The sequence below is a fragment of the Rhododendron vialii genome, chromosome 12a, assembly GCF_030253575.1.
Source record: "Rhododendron vialii isolate Sample 1 chromosome 12a, ASM3025357v1".
Lineage (NCBI taxonomy): Eukaryota > Viridiplantae > Streptophyta > Magnoliopsida > Ericales > Ericaceae > Rhododendron > Rhododendron vialii.
Window position 1 is genome coordinate 27,072,526 of NC_080568.1, and position 19,612 is coordinate 27,092,137.

Genomic DNA, 19,612 nt, shown 5'->3' on the forward strand with positions numbered 1-19,612 from the left:
TAACCCTAGAAAATTATCCAAATGGTCTTAAAAAAAAATAAATAGAGATAGCGAAATCTAAAGCCAGACCTTCTTACTGGACTCGGGGATAAGAAAACTAATAAGTGCTTACACTGTCGCATATTCAAATCCTATGGACTAATGGGAGGTTTGTCATGTCATTAACTTCAAAACCTTGAACTTAGTCGATATGCGCGCAACCTAGCCCGAACATCCGGTTATCTATACTATATATCTTGCCAAGTTAAAGTTTACTTTTTGCGAAGAGTTTTCCGTCACTAACAAGTTCTAAAATTTGTCACCGTTGCATGAAAATCCTGGAGCCGACCCTGCCTAATCCAGAGGACAAGGAAGTAAAAATCTGGCGTCTGAGGAACTAAAGAAGAAATTGTTACTTTGTTTTGTGGGGTCGGAACTTGGAAGCTCCAAGGAACATGCAATTCTGTCCATCAAATATAATGCTTCATTGAGACAGAGTTTGATCTCTCTAATGCCTGAACCTCTTGACTATTAATCTAGAATTCCTCAATTTTACCTTCTGGGTGTGCAAAAGCCTGCCCAAGTAACAGCAATGCCGAAAACCACCCTGGCACCGATGAAACTCCAGAAAAGGTGCAGCAGTTCAGAGACCCAAACAAAGAAGAGAAAGCATGTACTATCCCAAAGCCAGGAAAGTTTAACTTTCCCCGTCGGGAATAGAGAAACGGATCTCCTCTCAGAGGCAGCTTCAAGTTTTTTTTATCCGACCTTCAGAAATCAAATTTAAATCAATGCTCCACGTTAATATACGACTATGGACACTTCACAGTAGGATTATCATTGAATTTTCATTTCTTCGTACTTGCATCATCCATGGCCCTGGTTTTGGTACCACCAATATCCTCGAAAGCAACAACAACAGAGTGTACACGCACACATACACATGCAGAGAGAGAGAGAGAGAGAGAGAGAGAGAGAGAGAGAGAGAGTGCCCTTTGATATGCTTCAGGGAGAGTTATAGATGCAGATCAAAACACCTTTTCATGTCATTTATGAAACCTTTGAATGAACTGAATAATTTACCAACTACGTAACCTAACCGTGATCCCGAAGACAGAAAAGGGGTTGACATAATATCAAAGAGAAATATCAATCCTAAACTAAGCAAAAAGGGAAAAGAAAGGAAAATATTCCCCTTCTGCTGAGAAAAAATGATCTCCAACGATGAATTTGTTGACCCTTTATGCTGCAGCAACACTCTTATTGCCCTCTCCCTGACGACCTCCTCTCCCACCTCCGTTCTGATCAATGCGTTGATAACCTTCTCCAACGCGTCCACTTGGGCCCTTGGGTCGGCCTGAAAACTCACTTCTGCCATAGCCCCTGCCACCACCAAAGTTGCCGCGGCCCCTGAAGCCGTCATTGCGGAATCCACCCCTCCCTGAAGGATACCTCCCTCTCCCGCTGCTTCCAACTGAAAATCACAGGACAGTGTGTTTTCATTAAGGAAAACTCCAAAATTACCAGGAAAGTCCTCAGTTGTCTTTACTTAAACAATGTGAGGAAAAGAGAAATTCAGAACTTGCCTCGAGTGGTAGTCCTCTTTTCCTCAATTACGGTTTGACGACCCCCAATTGTTACGGTTGAGGCCTGAAAACGTTATCTACAATGTCAATTGAAATTGAAACAAGGATAGTCCACAGAGCTGATTTTGAGCAGTGGTCAGATAAGTTGTGAAACCTAAAGCAAATTGGACTACTAAACATGCAAGATCTGGCTATTAGTCTGGTGACTCTGGTCAGACTAGACCAAGGGTTTAAAGTAGCTCACAAACTGCTTCACCCAAAAGGAAAAGGATTATTAAACAGCTTTTTCACATATTTTCAATATGTACTTTGAAGGTCACTGATATTTGGAAACAAATTGTAGCTTTGCTTGTTTCGGGTGCAAAACATTTTCCACAAGAAAACATTTTGGTGCTCACCTGTTGGTGCGAGGGAAAACATAATTCAACCAAAAATGCTTTCCTCGGTCAACAGAAAATGAATGACTTAAAAACACTTTTTCTGGGAGATGCTGCCGAAACACACGCCTCTCCTAACCCGATAACACATCTCATAGGTACTCTCATTCATCATCTCTCTCCCCGCCTCTCCTGATATTACTCTGATTGATGCTTTTAGATCTACAATAGCAACTAAGATTTCATTGTGATCCACTCTTTTAGACTTGCACATCATGATATGGTTTTGGATCTACAATATGGTTTCAAATCTATCCACCCGACACTCTTTATGAGTAGCCTAGATTATTTTGTATCTAAACATGCATAAACCAGAGCATATAAATTAAAGAAACCCTTCCCCTTGTCCTCTATCAAGATGTTTCCGTGAAAATAACTGTCTCTAATTTGGTGCGTATGTTAACTGAGAACATTAAATCAGTTGAACTCCAGTTTAAATTCAATTTTGTTCAATGACTCCAATTGAACCAGAAAAAGAAAGAACTAGAATGGAAATTAGATATGTGGGGGTTGTTTAATTGTGTTAAATGATCTGGTTAACCTTCTCACATTTCTGCTAATAAGGTCTGTTGGTTTGTCTAATCTTGCTGTTATCTCACCTTAAGCTAAACAATGTCATGAGAGCTTGCCAGTTGCCAATATTATGGTACCGGTGCTTAATCTTGCTTAATCTTGTTAAACAAGCTCTCATTTTATGGTACCAACTCTTTATAGTTGCAAATTTCATATATATTGCTGCGCATATTTATGTACGTATTTAGGGCCTTTTTCGTGGCATCTTAGAGATAGCAAGATAGCAAGGTAGCAAATTAACTGTCATAAAGAAATACAGTTTCCAAAGGGATGATCCTATTACATTTGATGAGATCAACTTTATCCTAGGCCTTTAATAATTGATGCAAGAACTTATTTGAACTTTTGATCAGAAACACGTCCCAATACTTAGAATTGAAGTATAACATTACGATCAAAAACCTATAGTGGCTTTACAGTTCTCCAAATAACTTGCTTGAGGGATTTGAAAATTGACATAAAAGCATAAAATTTCAAGGTCGAGTTTCCTCCCACATAGGGGAAAGATCAAAGATGTAATAGCAATGTATCACAGAGATTCTAAGCCACATATAATGTCATTGAAAAACCCAAGTCAATTTATGTTAGTAGCAAACTACTGTTCATTCCTTTTTGGAGTCATTCTTATTCCCTTCATTACAATGGGAATTTCACCAGGATTTTTTCATGTTTGTACAAGTTATTTTAGGTGTTTTACACCTCTTAGGATCCTAAGCTAATGGTATTAGATTTGGTAACCATTTTGTCTCCAGGCTGTTGAAGGAACCTACTTGGCCACCCATAATTACACAAAATGTCTGAAAAGAAAACCTGTATAGGGACTTCCATAAGTACCTCAAGGGGTCTACAATTTCCAAGGTGAGAAAAACAAGTAAAATATTCGTACCAATTCTTATCTCTTCTGGAATAAAAAGGCATAGGAGACAATTATAGTCACCCCCTGAAAATCTTTCCTCTTCCTTTCTGTCTTCTTCATCATCGTCAATTTTAGTTAGAACAGAAATTCGGGAAAGGCTGTATCACACAGTTATTGAGCTAAACTAAGGTAGTTTTTTTTTCTTTTTTTTATGCTCAACCTCCTTCACAAGGTCAAAAAAAATGTATGATTTAGAGGGTGAACAAACGAGGTCTCAGTTTCGACTGATAGACAGAAGCATAGTACAGCAGGTAGCATGTAAAAGGATGAAAGCAAAGTGTTAAAAGTGGTACCCCTATAGCAGCCTGCATGGCATCCAATGATTCAAACTCCACAAAGCCAAAGCAAAATCCCTGTTGTTGCCCACCATATAAACTTGGTGAGTATTGTGTCCAGAAATGTTGTGTTGGAGAAGAATACAGGTAGCGAAATCTAAAGACAGACCTTGTTGCTTCTGACTTGGATTCCACCATGCTTAATGGGCCCAAATTTTTTGAACTCCTCCTCAAGCTGCACAACCGAAGCATTCAAAGGCAAGTTCCGAATATATATGGAGTGGCCTTCAGCTTTACGGGGTATGAGTCGAAATTAGAAAACTTCTTTCAGAATAAGATATGTAAAAACGTCAAAACATATTGAACATGTATCTATACACCATAGTCATATGTTTAACCCACCACCCACAATAGATAAGGATGAATGCTACGATGAAGGACAAGGATGCACAAGGGTGTTAATGAGAACTCAGTATTGGAAGTAGCCCAATGCTTGCTTTGGGGAGCCACAAGTCCCTTGATTCAGTATCAGATGTCTGCTTCTAGAGGCTCCAAAAAGGGGGTAAAGGACATTTGCGCTATGTTACCAGGCATTGCCAGGACCCTAGCGAATTACATTTTGGTATGCAAGTTCCTAAAAATGGTACCTTCCTTCCAAAAAAGGGAATTAAGCAATCACCAGAGTTTCTCACAAAAACGAAATGTAATAAACTAAAAGTATAGAAAGAGTGGAGTTTTCTGAGAAGAGAAACCATAAAATATTTTGATTATTATTATGCTCCTAAATATATGTTTCCCATGACTAGTTTGGAAAACATACTAGTTTATTAGATCAGGCTGATCAGCAATTGAATTAAGTTCATTCTCTCCATAAATCTACACCTATCGCACCACAATTTAGGGCCTGTGGAGTAAAATGTTTATGTTCCCGTTCCCGTCCCGGAACTATTTGTTATCGCCGGTAACACAACTTTTTCCCCCAAAGAACATTCACCATTTTATTAAGTTGCTACTTGCTAGTTATTTATGCAGATGGCAAACAAAAAAACAATAACAGTACCCTCATACACCCCAATCGTTGGGGGTAAGTACACAAAAAGATTGATACCTTCCTCTTGGATACTTTCAGGAGCACTGTCACTAGGAGCTGGCACTTCTAACTCAGGAGGTGGTTTTGCAGAACCCAGAGACTGTTGATCTACATTTGCAGCTGCCACCCTCATGCTACGGGTAGGAACATAGACTGGGGTAGATGCTTTAGCAACAACCTTAGTAACCTTCACCTATACGAAATTCCGTCAAATAAATGTTTCCAAAAGTGTCAATAGTAAAGCCTGTAGGGGCCGTAGGCCCTCTTTGTTTGTCCAGATTAAAGGCTCAGATTGACGATTAATCCAAGGGGACCACATATTTCACATTTGGTTGGACCTTCTGCAGCTAGGATTAAATCTTCTTTGGATATATACTAGCCCACAGAACAGGGATATTCTTGGGGGATGTGGTATTACCAAACCGTCACTATAAGTCCCACTGGATTACATATTTATGGTATTATTTACCCCTCCACTACTAGTCCAGCTAAACAAACATGACCATACAGGAGGTAACTTTTGAATAGACTCACGATTGAGGCATAAGATTTCTTCTCCCCTGGTGCTGCAGCAGCCGCAGGATCCAAACTGACAACTGTATCAACTTCATTCGAACTTGAATGAGCTGGGGGATCGTCAATAATCTCTTCTTCAATAACTGATCCTTCCTCATGGTCCGAAGGGTCACAAACTTCTGCACCATTCAGATCCTCAGCCTCAATGGTCGCAACAGGCTCCAATGAAGGCTGATCAGGACCACGAATGGACTCTGAGAAAAGGATTTTAAAAAACCAAGATTCATTATGAAGAGAACTTCAATATAGCAAGTGAAGGATGCAAAATTAGAGCCAACCTGGATCCAACATTGAGGGGGCCAGTTGAGTGTTGTCATTAATGCCGTTTTCCGACACGGAATTGAAATCCAATGATTGGCTTTCATCAACATATCTAAAAACATCATTAAGGACATAATAGCCATTCTCTTGTGGAGCTAGAAAGAATGTCTGCGTAAATTTCTTTCTAACACTGTCCTCCTTTCCAGTTAAGCATCCTGTTACAAGAACAATCACTCCTTCCTTGTATGAATCCTGAGCATCTGCAGTTTTTATCTCTGCCTTGTAATTCCGGTATTCCATGGATAGAATCTTTTCATTGATTGCCTGATCCAACAAAACAAGAACAGGATTTTGTTAACAGACGTGGGTCGCATATGAAGTTAAGAATGTTTGAACACTGAAGGATGGACACGCAAAAAAATGTCCCTTCTAGGACACATGCACAAATCAAGAAACAAATCATACAAGTGACAATATAAACTTAAATAAATAAACTCTGGAAGTTTCTAACAAAGCTTTAAACTCAACGTCGAGTTCGGCTGCTCCAGAAAATCATCTCTAGTGGACACTGGACACTACTCCACACAGTGTATCCATTACAATTAGAATACTTGAACTTGAGTTGACATCAGGGGCATATGACTTGATGGCATAAAAATGGAAAGGAAGTCTACATAGCAAAAGGAACCACAAAATTAAGGAAAGCTCATCCCCAACCTAGTCAAACTATTCATTTCAATCACCAGACCTGATCCCACTAATTCATGGTGCTGCAAGTGATAGCATAGAGAATGTTTGGGTTTCAAAGTCAGTGCCCCTGACGTGTATTACCACCTCTCCTCTGAACAACCAAAATAATGTCTTCCACCTTCAGACCATGACAAAAACTTAAAAGAACCGAGTGTCTTCCCATTGACTTTTTCCCTTAAGTAACCCAGACCTTTGGTTCAACCATATATTTGGTGTCAATAAGTATGCACCTGCAGCCCTGCGCCAAACACTCAGCAGTGAGATGCTGAGGTGTCGAAGTTGATGTCAGTAGTGTAGACACCCCAATTTGGACCTATTATTTATCCTTAATTTGTGGCCTTGAGGCTCCCCGATGATGAAACGGAATCAAAACAGGACTCGGCTAAAGCTTGAACGATGTTTCTTGGTCTTTTTCAAACCAAAACCATCTTTTTTTTCCGACACCCTGAGGATAAAATTGGTACACATTTCAGCGTATAAAATATATTTGAATGAAACTAATTAGGTTAGAAAGAGGACTCAACCAGCTTTCCAACGCTTCGAAAAACACCCAATCCAAGTTCGGGAGTGTCCGTGGCGCCCCTCTGAAGTTGGGCAGGCACTCTTGAGCGCTCGGGAGTGGCATTCTTGAGCGCTTAGGAGTTCATTCTTGAGCGCTCGGGAGCTCTGACAGGCCATTGGATGTTGAGCTTGACCTTTGACCACATTTTTTCAGGCTTTTCAGTCCTGTAGTTCAAACCTGAACGTGCCAGAGGCCTGCCTAAGCCGGCAGGAATATCATCACATGTTTCCCCCGAAAACCAATTTCCATTTCATTTTCTTTTAATTTTCAAACTTATTCCCCCCCCCCCCCTATAAATACCCCCATTGTGCTAGCATTGGGGGAGGACACGAAATTTCTCTCTCTCACTCCCCTATTTTCAGAAACTCTAGTTCTTAACCGCCCTCAAACATTTTTCAACTTCCACCTTCAAATAATTTTCAAAGAAAAATCCAAGAAAATCACAAAAATATTATCAGTCTTAGATTCATCTAAGACTCCGTTTCTCACTGTTTTCCAGCCATATTATAGTCCTCAAATCCTTCAAGAAGTGAAGTTCAAGCTTGATCAAAAGGTATAAAATTTCATTTTTGTACCTAAGCCTATTGTTTTTCCCTGTCTGAGGGAGATCAGTGGCTCATACCAGTTCCTCATATTGGTTGTGAGCCATCTGATCTTGGTTTAACAACAAGAGCAAAGAGATCCAAAAAAAAAATTCAATTAAACTTTTTTTTAGCTTCCTGGGTGCACTCCTGAGTGCCCAGGACTACTTTTGAGTGCTCAACACCATTCCTAGGGGGACAGGATCACCACAGGAGGCCTAAAACCACTCCCGAGCGCTCAGGACCATTTCTGGTCGCCCGAAACCACTTCTGAGAGCTTGGTTGGGGGCCCAAGACCATTCCTATGGGCCCAGGATCACTTTTAAGCGCCCAGGAACACTGCTTAGTGCTCAGGAGTGCTTTCAGTGGTGTTGTTTCATTTTGAAGTACTTTTTAATTTTAATCTCTCATATCTCATGCATACTTTGTACACAATCACATGTATACACTGCTATTTGTTGTTTTTATGAATATACTAGTTGTTTTCATGAAATAAAATGCTTTCGATAAATCCCACAAATATTGAGTAGAGACCGACTCCGTGTCGGGCGAGAGGGGTGCCATAAAACCCTTCCCCTCTCGTAACATGGCTTCCGAACTCAAAACAATCTCTGGTTTTCAAATTCAAACAATCATTTTCAATTAAAACAGTTTCTCGGGTGGCAAACCATAAATCCGGGTGGCAACTCCTCAATTTTTCAAATCAAAACATTATTTTTCGGGCCGCCCCGATCCACCAGGGCTGTGGTAGCCCACAAGCAGCTATTATTGAATATTAATAATAGCCTTGGACAAAGATTTTCAGCCACATTACCATACACTCCGGTGAGTAGGCGTGTGTGTGTATGTACGTACACCTTTGGTAATGCTAAGAACCATCCAGAAGGTTCTTGAAAGTCACAGTGCCAAATAGGATGCAGAGTAGTGTCGTTAGGTCTCAAATGGTGGCGTGGAATAGAGTACAAACTGTACAATAGACAGTCTTCTGAAAATGCTGGGTTGTCAATCGAGCCTCAAGCATCTAAAATTGAGTACCCGTTCTTATTTCTCAGAAGATGATCTTCGTTAATTGCATTCTTTTGTTGTTCTTTCAAGTGATATTTGTTTTCCATTAGGGGCATAGTTTGTTTTCTACCATATACCACATATATAAATAGGTTGCACCACCACTTTTGATGCCTTTTGTTGTCTTTACTCTTTAGGCTTCACTAAAAAAACAGAAAAAGAATTAGACTCAAGGGTAATCAAGTAAATAGATTAAAGAATCATCCAAAAGTAGCTTCCTTCTATACTTGTAAATTATACAAGTGTGTACATGTTAAATTCACAATGGACTCACCTGCATTGCTGTCACCGAAGTCATTACACCATTGGAGTTGGGCCTACTTAGCACACTTGAATCTTGGTAAAATTTATAAACCAATTCGGGAGATTGGTGAAGAATGTGGTAATACTGCTCAACAAAGGCATTGGCAACAATTTGAGCACCATGAAGTGCAGCAGAAGGAAATGCCGCCTGCATTGCCATCTGCCTGAAAATAAGCATCAAAAAAATTAAAAGGATATCAATTTTAACTTCATGAATAACAACATAGAAATGTAAGAAAAAATATATCTGAAGCAAATTTGAGTACACAACAAAAAAAGAATACAATAAAAAAAATGATAGGAAAAAATCAGGCTCCATTACGCAACAAAGACAAAAATAATATGAACCCCCTTATTGAAGGCCATAAAACAGTAGAATAACTAACTTAACAATAGGAGAAGACAATAATTATAGATACAGAAACTTCTAGTTGTCACAATAATTATAGGGAAGAATCAAGGACCGGAATGTTTGCTACAATTACACATACACAGAGAGGACAATGCAGTAGAAAATCTCAAGGCGTGAGGACTACAAGAACCATCCTTTCAAATATCCAAAAGGTTATAAAAGCGCAAGCGGTGGTTTCAAATAGCCTCATATGTTGAATGTTAGAAAGTTTATTTTTTTCCCTATTCAAATGGAAATTATTTCTTGTTTCCCAAGGAAGTTGAAAACCAAAGAGTTTTCCTTTGTTCACAAGGATCCATTTAATTTGATTCGTGAAAGTTGGGCGATACATGGAAATATGGAATTCTTCCTCAAAGAAACTATTATTTTTCTGTTTTTCTTTGAATCTATTTACAAGCAAATATGCACTAATCAAAAAGTTCGTAGAGGGACACAACCATAGTACAAAAACCATGACAGATCAAAAGGGGCTCAACATAGACGTTGAGATTACGGAACAAATCTACAAGAAGAAAGGAGGATTCAAAAACGAAAATTCTGTAAAATTACGAAATTTCTAAAAAGGAATTTTCAACGATTGTACAGCTGACTAAAGTCTTAGGCCCTCAAAAGTCTCCCTATTCCTCTACCTGTCTCTTCACAAGCACACGACTCAGACGAAGTGCTCCAAAACTGCTAGATAGAACCAAGCATCACCAATGAATCCCAAATATATTTGACATAAGTCCCAAAGGTCTTTAGACACGTCATAATGAAAAAGAAATTGATCCTCCGTCTCTTTCTGTAGTGAGAATTGAATCCAAGGCCACTTTCCACGCCAGAAAAACTAAATTGATATCAGAAGACGTCCCCAACTTCCAAATGGTCCTCCAAGCAAAGGAATTACCTGATCCAACAACAAGAAGACAGAAAGATCCCACCAATAAACCTTTGATCATGCCTCCACCTCAACCTACCTTCCATGAGAGGCAAGGTCTCACTCCCATGAAGAAGCTCAAAGAACTGAGTCACTAGCACGACCTCCAACTCCCAATCCTGTGATGGTCTAGTGAACAAATACAGCCAAACAAGTCCATCTGTCCATGTCATTTGGCCACGATCAAATCCGCTACAAAATCATTCTTCTTAGCCTCACTATGAAACAACTTTGAGAAGGCTATTGACTACACCAATATCGTTCAAAAATTGGCTATTGCTACCATATATTTCCTATTGTGGGTCGAGTACAAAAGCACGACCACAAGCTACGTGCATTGGTACTTCAGAAAAGGGTCGCACCTGTAACTCGTAACATGAACCAGCAATTGCATGGTACTTTTGCATGCATACCTCATACATGTAACATGAACCAGTTTTTTTCTCGGATTTTACTGTATCCTAGAGGAACCCAGTATATACCCAAGTCGTACCCCATTCAAAATAGTATTTTCTTCTAAACAGAGATGAAATTAGCTTTATGAGACTTTTTCCTATGCTTAACCTGCTTGTAAATTACTTTTTGATGTATACCGACTTTATGTAATAACATCAAACTCTGATTTGTACCTTACTTTAGGAAATAAACTGTGCTTCATAGGTTGGATCAAAGTCAACTAAGCCATTTAACTAATTCTTCTATTTTAATTTCTAATTGATACAGATTAGCATTCCACCAAATTACAAACAGGTTCATTTTACATGTATCCCTGCCCTACTAATTAGAGATTTAGCTACTGACGTAATTGTATCGTACAACACGTACTATATCCTTACTCATATGAATGCTGGACAATGGTGGATGGATATTTCTGTCCTATTAGTCGACCTGTGATGACGTTATGGAATATGGACATTATCCATAAATTGTGATTATTCAAGAAGCTGAAGTTACATAAGAAGTGCCAACGAGGTTCGCATTCCAGTTCCCTTTGCAACGACAAACAGACAAGGGAGACAAGACTACAATGCAGGGGGACTTGATTGACAATACGTTCTCCCCTATTCAGGAAAGAGGTGTTCCTATCGTGCGACAATTAACCACCTCTCCTTAGCACTTTCGTGCGACTCAAATTTTTGGGAAGTAATTGGCCTACTTATATCGTTATGTTCTTTAAGTACACAAAAACTAACACTATAGGCCTAATTATGTGGAGATATCCTAGTGGTATATGATCTTTACTCTAGCTTGTTATTTATCTGTTGCTCAGTTATATTCCAGCAACCCAACAAACTCCCAGACTTGGGAGAATTCATTGTGTAATGTTTTGATTAATGTACCATGGGACGAGCAATGGAGGCGTTACACGTGAGGAGGCTGTTCACTTGAACACCTTATATATTAGGTTTATTTGTGGTTTAGGATATACAACGACCCCCCTCATCCACAGTGTAAATAATTTTTGAGCTGCCAATTGAAAAAGGAAAATTAGAGTCCTTCCCAACATGCAATCATTGGAGCTCATTCCATTCCTACCTTCTGTAATCCGCTCGGCCAAATCCTCCTACAGAATGCCTACTACCCTCTCTTATCATATAGAAAGGGGACAATTGTTTTTTTTCTTTTCTACAACATAAAAAGGCACTAAATGGGAGATCAATGAACTAACCGTTAGATTACATGCATTGAAATAGATATAATTGGTCGCATTGATGATCAAATAATAAAGCAGCAATCAAAGACGTACAAACTGGCTGAGAGCAACTGTAACATAATAAATGAACTTGTTTACATACTTGTTGTGAGGAAGCTTACATTAACATATTAGAGTTCATTTCTGTTCATGGATTTCAATGAAGTTGATAGAGTTCATGTCTATTAGTGACTACTTGTGGACAAGGGATGATGTAGGGGACACTACTGTAAACCCGAGCCCGATATGTAACCTCATAGCAGTACTTCGAAACCCTAAAGAAAATTGCTCATCCCATGAACCCAATGAAACAATGAAGGCACAAAAGCAACAAAAAAAACATGCACATGGCGTAAAGGCCGTAAATTTAAACCAAGAAAAAGCTGAAATCTAATAGAATCTAAACCACTAGACGATACAAAACCCAAATCATAAAAGTTACTGATCTAAACCAAACCACCCATCAAATGAACAGTCTCCTCCGTGATCCCTATTATCAAAAACACCTACGCGTTAAGTGTAAGCAGCAATGGCTTAAAGTTTCGAATCCAAAAAAGAAAAAGGGAACCCAGGAAAAGTAGCTGAGAATGAAACCGATCGATCCAATACATTGCACAGAAAAGCTATATGAAGCACATTTCCAATAGGTGAAATGAGTAGAGGGCGAGAGGAGTACCTGTTGGTGAGTGATTGTGAGTCTTGGAGAGAGAGAGAGAGAGAGAGAGAGAGAGAGAGAGAGAGAGATGGAGCTGACGATGGAGAGGAAGAGTGTGAGGGCACGAAGAGAAGAGAAGATGAACAAGGACGAGAGCAGAGATACGCAAGTTTATGTTTGTGACTTCTTGTTGCTCTGTTTTTCTGTGTATTAAGTTATTTTTTTAAATATAGGACTTAAAAATAATGGGAGTAAGGCCCGTAAGGCCATCCACAGAGGCATAATTAAAAATTGACACATCAGTTTTTAATTATCCATTTAAGAGGTTGCTAAGTTTAACAATGTTGAGATCCACAATGGTCACTTGTCCATAACTAAAATAAGGGATACACTACAATTTCACTTTCTCTCCCCTTATGTTTTGCACCATTGATCACTTCCCTCCATTACACTTTTTTTTTGACAAAAATATATCAATTTTCTCCTTTAATTTTGGGAAAAAAATTGGTGACTTCCTTCCATAATATTATGAATTTGAAAAAAAATCATGTACTCAAAAAAAATAGATGTGTTCTTGAATTTGTAAAAAAATGTAAGGTTCTTTATGTACTCAATCACAAGAAGAGGAACGAAAAAATAATAAAATAAAAATGAAAAAAAAAAGTGAAAAACCTTAATGCGGCGACAAATGTTTTCCACCATTGATCACTTCCCTCCATTACGTTTTTTTTTTTGCAAAAATATATCGATTTTCTCCCTTAATTTTGGAGAAAAAATTGGTGACTTCCTTCCCTCGTATTATGAATTTGGAAAAAAAAATCATGTACTCAAAAAAAAAAAACAAATGTGTTCTTGAATTTGTAAAAGAATGCAAGGTTCTTCATATACTCTACCACAAGGAGAGGAGCGAAAATGGTTGCTAGTTTTGGTTATCCAAAGCCCAAAATTTGATTATTTCTAAGAATGTTGTTAAGTTTGATTATACCATTGTGAGCTATCTTTTACCCAAATATTGTTAACTTTAAAAATAATTTGCTTTTGATTATGCCACTGTGGATAGCCTAAAAACCCATTCCAGAAAACAAATAAGAACTTATTTTTTGTCCAATAATAAGAGTTGTTCCAAAAAAATAAGAAGGTGGTACTTATTTTTTCAGAATTTACATAGGTACCAATGAGCGCCGGGGAGGGAAATCGTAGCGACGGCCTCACCGAGCCGTCTCCGGCTACCGGACGGCCAATCCGAGCCGTCCAAAAATTCTATAAAAAAAAATTGAGGGGGCTTGCTTGGGAATCAACGGCATCCGAGGTGTGTAGGGTGCTTGATCCGAGCACCCCTTTTTCATGTAGGGTGCTTGATCATATATACATGGAAAATGGGTGCTCGGATCAAGCACCCTACACATCTCAGATGCCGTTGATTCTCACATTGGCCCCCTCGTTTTTTTTTTTAGAATTTTTGGACGGCTCGGATCGGCCGTCTGGTGGCCGGAGACGGCCCGGCATGGCCGCCGGTACGATTTTCCTCTGCCGGCGCCCATTATCATAGTAACAGTCTTATTTTTTGTATAAAGCAACTTCAAACTCAAAAATTATGTGTTTACGCAAATAATTTTCTTATCATTATGGATCTTGTTTGATAGATCTCATTGAGATCTTTAATACAGTGCAAAAAAAATTGAATTTTTTTTTCATTTACATTATTTTTGAGTTTGAAAATATGAAAGAGATTTTTTATCTGAGTTTTATGAAATGACCCTTCTTATTTTTTGAATGACAAGTGGCAAAATAAGTACTTATTTTTTAAGAAGGTTTTCGGAACGGAGTATAAGTCTAGGAAAAAATAAACTATTTTTTTAAATTAAAGATGATGTATTATGAGAGAATGAACTATGACGTGAAGAGAAAATTTTTAAAGAAAATAACTTATTTTTTAAATTAAATATGATATATTGTAAGAGAATGACCTATTTTGTGAAAAGAAAAATAAGTACTTGAAAAAAAAAGAATTTTAACGGAATGGGGCTTAAGGGACGTGAAAGACCATATTCTATTTAAGGTTGCAAATGAGCCGAGCCGAGCTTTACGGTGTTCAAGCTTGTTTATTAAGTTTTTATCGAACATGAGCTCAGTGAAAACTTAACGAGTTGAGCTCGAGCCAAGCAAGTCTTGGCTTGACTCGAGTTCGAACTTCTTCACGAGCCGTAACTAACCAACGAAAAATGTATATATATATTCTCGCATATGCTTAATAAAACTAAAAATATTTTGATTGTGAAGGTATATATCTTCCATTTTCCTATGAAGCGGGGGTGTACTGATGTGTGTGCGCTCTCGCTTCCTTTGGTTGACTAGAAAGTGAAAACGGAAAGAACAAATTATGAAATAACAAATAAAAATCCTAAACTTAAGTATATATATCCCGGCTCGCGAGCCGACTCGAGCTGAGCTTATCCTAGCTCAAGCTCTGTTCATTTACAAAACAAGCTGAAAAAATCGGCTCGAACTCGTTCATTTAAGTTTCGAGCTGAGCCTGAACGAGCCACTAACAAGCCGAGCTGCGAGCGACTCGGTTCGTTTGCAGCCCTAATTCCATTTGTATGTTTATTGACATAATTTTTTTTTCAAATTTGCAAATCAAATATGGCATTTAAAAAAAAGTTAAAGCTAAAAAGAAAACAACAAAAGTTAAGGAAAAGTTAATGGATCAAGTAGCCAGCAACTTAATTAAGGTAGTAATATTTGGGCAAACTTTTTTAAGGTCTTTTTGCAATTTTTTAATCGGTCTTGCTATTGTTAGCTCACTAGACTAGCGATAAGCATACTAAAAGATAAAAAATATATATATTTTTGTGTACCTTTTACACAATTTAATACACATTCACACACTTAGTATTGCCACTTGGATTATTTTTTGTTTATTAGTAAGCAAAAAGACCGAAAACTCACACTCCTTTGATGGTAAAAGACTAGTGGTTTGGCTTAATAAGTCACTTGGATTATTTTTTTGTTTATTAATAGAATAAAATACGGATTACCTCCCTATCAGTATTTGGAGTTTTTGTACATCACCTCCCTAACATTTTGAAATAGCCAATTCACCTCATCGTGGTTTCGGACTAAAGTGCCAAGTTAACACCGTTAACGGAAATTGATAAAATGACTATAATACCTTGTCTTTTTTAGAGAGGATATGTAATAGTAGTAGATCAAACACTCTCAATTAATGGAAAAAACTGAAAACTCACACTCCTTCAATGGTAAAAGAGGGATGATACATACACTATCATTCATCCATTACACCATCCACTATATTTTTTGTGGAGCTCACCTCGAATTCCAAAAAAATATAGAAAAATATCCATAAATTTTAGAATAATATTTTATAAAACCCTGTAAAAAAATTAACTCAAAAAAAATTGAAAACCAAGATGAGGTGCAAAAACTCATTATTTCGATTCAACAGCAACACAAACGAACAAGTTACCGTTTAAAATTATAAACCCACATTAGAAAAAACCTCCAATAAATCTTTTATATGCTCACCTTCATCACGATTTCCGTAGCGACGGCGACATCAAAAACGATCTCTTCAGTGACATCAAAAACGATCTCTCCAGTACTGAGACGTCCTCTGCGACTAAGAGATGTAAGCGTCATCCCGCTAGAGCCGGCGCTTTTTGTAGATTATTGCTTCTTCATGATTTCTTCATGATGAGAAGAATCTAAAAAGTAAAACGATCTTGCTGTTGTCAGCCCAATGGGCTAACGATAAGAACATTAGAAGATAAAAAAATACGTATTTCTGTGTACTTTTTACACATTTTAATATACATTCACACTCTTACTATTGTCAGCCCAATGGGTTGATTTTAGAATTTTCCAAAGTAAAAAATTACATTCAAAACCTATTTTATGAATAAAGACAAAAATAAGCCAATAATTCAATTTTTTATTTTTATTAAAAAAATTGGGTTCTGATAATAATTTTATACTTTTTAGATTTCTTTTGTTATGACGAAGTAATAATCCACAAAAATTTGACGAAACACTAACAAATGCGAAAAAAATTTGAATAAAGACAAAAAAAAAGCCATTTGGTTTATTACGCCGAACATAAATTTCTTTAAATGTCCTTGGCATACAAATTGGTAAAATCAATTATATTTTGACAGAAATCTACATATCGTGTACATGACACCCACCAAACAAAACCCAGTAGCTTGCCGGCATGCTTCGAATTTGTCAAGAATTCGATTTTAAAATTGACATTGAAAACGATGACTCCCAGTCTCCCACTGCTTTTCATAGAAATAGGTTTGGAAAGTTTAATCTTAATTGTGGGGTTGTCTAGACGAAGAGAAAGTTAATCTCAATTTTTTTTACGTCACCAGTGCTGGAGGGTTGCTGTTTGTTGATTCATTTCGTTTGGGGAAGATGAAGAAAAAGGGTAGTGTTGTCTTCTTACATACAAATTTAACTTTATTTAATCTTATTTTTCATTCCAACTCTCATAATTGGCATGTGTAGCACACCTTCCGTTAGTTTGGAAGAAAGAAAAATATCTCGGTTGTACTTTAGTCCCAAATTACAAGGAGATGAGTTTGGTCATTTCAAAAAGTCAGGAAGGTGATGTGCCAAAGTCTCAAATCACAGGAAGGTAATCTGTATTTTGTCCTTATTATTATTTTATTTGTTTTTGTATTTGATAGGTTTGCATCGAATTTGAATTTGGTTCATAATTCTATACTTTTTCTGATTTTTCTTGACGAACCGAAATTATAATTCACTTGACCAATTTTTTTGGGGTGGGTGTACTAGGTTAACAGTTTTTTTTTAACAAAAGTGCTACACACACAACAGTTATGTAAAACACAACACACAACCAATCTCTAGCTGTTCATTGCTGTAATAAATGGTCAGGATTCGTTCAAACTGTTCCCCATAAAAGTTAAACTTTTCCTTGGAAGAGTTTTTTTTTAAATCTAGACCGTCCAAATACATCTGGACGGTCAAAATTACGCACACATCCAACACAACGGTTGTGCTGGTAGCATTTTTGTTTTTTTGAAAGGCTAGTATAACAGTTTGATTCCCTCTTTTTCGGTGGATATTTTCTCAACCTCTTTAATGGGCTTCATGGTCTAAACTGGGCCTTTTTGGCCCAACTATCCACAAAGTTTGTCCTTACAAAAGTAGTTGGAAGAGTTCCTCTCTGATGATAACTAGGTTATTGTCCAGGGTTTTATTTTTTTCAATTGATAAAAAGAGATCATTTATATCATATATGAAATACAAAGTACAAAGTTGGGACATTACATTAATTGCGAGAGTCCACGAGACCAACCAAGCCTACAAATTCAACCAATACAAGAAATAAGCTTATAATGGGATAGAAGCAAAGAAGTAATGAAAAGCCTGTTAAGAGGAACACCTATACGCAGGTAGAGAGATTCGAACTACTAACATCTTAATGAGATCCAAAAGTCCTGACCAATTGAGCTAGCCCCAATTGGTTGGTTATTGTCTAGTTTTATATTCAACTTCTCAATTGGTCATTTTAAAAAAGGAATAAACTTCTCAATCGGTCAATTTAAAATAAAAAAAATAAAAAAAGCTTCTCAATTGGGTCACATTGGAAAATACAGCGCCAAAAATTACGATAAGCATTTGCCCGTTTCTTTTTGAAAATTGATTTTGGCACTCCAATTTTAGCCACTGGCACTCCATTCATTGTGTCTTGACCTTGTGAGATTACAAAACAAAAAATGAAGTGTCAAAATCACATTCTTTTTTTTTTCTTCCCAAAAGGATAACTAGTATCATTGATAATCATCGAAAAAATAAACAAAGAGCACATCCATCCTTTAACAAATACGTGGATAGCCACAACGCGTATCATTGATAATCATCGAAAAAACAAACAAAGAGCACATCTATCCAAAGAGCACATCCATCATTTAACAAAGACGTGGACAACCACAATGACGAAAAGGATTCCCAAGTAAAAACGCATTTCCTCCAAAACTCTTACAAACCAAGCAATGAATCCGTTACCAACACGCCTAACAAAACTAAATTCACACATTGACCTGGCAGTTTTGACCAACGGTGTGGTCGATGTGGCGATTTTGGAAGCGTGGGTAACCAGCGTGGCCTCCTGCCAAGTTCACTATTGGGTGTCTCAGTTATCGCCTAACAGTTTGGTCGAGCGCTCTCTACAGTTTCTGGGGTCCTCATCTTCGGCTTGTTTTCTCCAGTGGTGTTGGCTTGTGGTGGCCAGGTTGTTTTCTAAAGGTGGCGGTCCAATGGTGCTGGTGGTGGGCTGTCTGTTTTTGGTGGCGGTGGTGGGTGGATGGCGTTGAACTGAATCTGTATAGAAGATTAGGGTTAGATTAAGGGTTTTCTTGAGCTGAGACTAGCTCACTTTGTTGGGTCTAGTCTTTTTTTTTTTGTGCATGTTTATTGTTTGATCTAAGCATTTTAGGCTCACAAATGTTATGGGCTTGTCTCTTTAGATGTATTCGAGCTTTGTCCCAACTGACCGTATTTGTAACATTTGGTTGGAATTCCCTTATTTTTTTTATTAATAAAATATTACTTTTGTCGATAAAAAAAAGGGTAAAGAGAACGAGCTTTTTTTTTTCCTTTGGTCAAACTGAAATTTAGAGAGAAGGAATTTGATTTAAGGGCTGAGATTCAATTAGCATAGTTTGCAACAGAGGATGGAAACGTAATGTTGGAATAGAGGATCCCACGCAGAGAGAGAGAGAGAGAGAGAGAGAGAGAGAGAGAGAGAGAGAGAGAGAGAGAGAGATTGAAGCCAGAAGGACTGGAGTTTACTTTCTGCGCATACAATTGGCACTGTCATTGATGGAGAGATAGCAATGCATTTAACATTGCTTTCATCACGGCTATCCACCAGTACTTTATTGTTTCCTCCTCTCCTTTGGTTTCCCTTTTTCTATTTCTCGGGGGGGGG

The 19,612-nt window shown here is 37.8% G+C and overlaps 1 protein-coding gene across 1 annotated transcript; it reads right to left on the minus strand.

Annotated features, from left to right (window-relative positions):
* Positions 1-1,001: 1,001 nt before the first annotated feature.
* On the minus strand, positions 1,002-12,818 carry LOC131310197 (nuclear transport factor 2). Its single transcript, XM_058337097.1, has 10 exons — positions 12,652-12,818; positions 10,253-10,411; positions 8,926-9,118; positions 5,711-6,017; positions 5,391-5,626; positions 4,875-5,049; positions 3,936-4,057; positions 3,785-3,844; positions 1,566-1,629; positions 1,002-1,453 (listed from the first exon to the last, which is right to left on the minus strand). Exons 2-10 carry the CDS (start codon positions 10,327-10,329, stop codon positions 1,221-1,223), a joined length of 1,467 nt encoding a protein of 488 aa, XP_058193080.1. The 5' UTR covers positions 10,330-10,411; positions 12,652-12,818; the 3' UTR covers positions 1,002-1,220.
* Between the last annotated feature and the right edge of the window lie 6,794 nt (positions 12,819-19,612).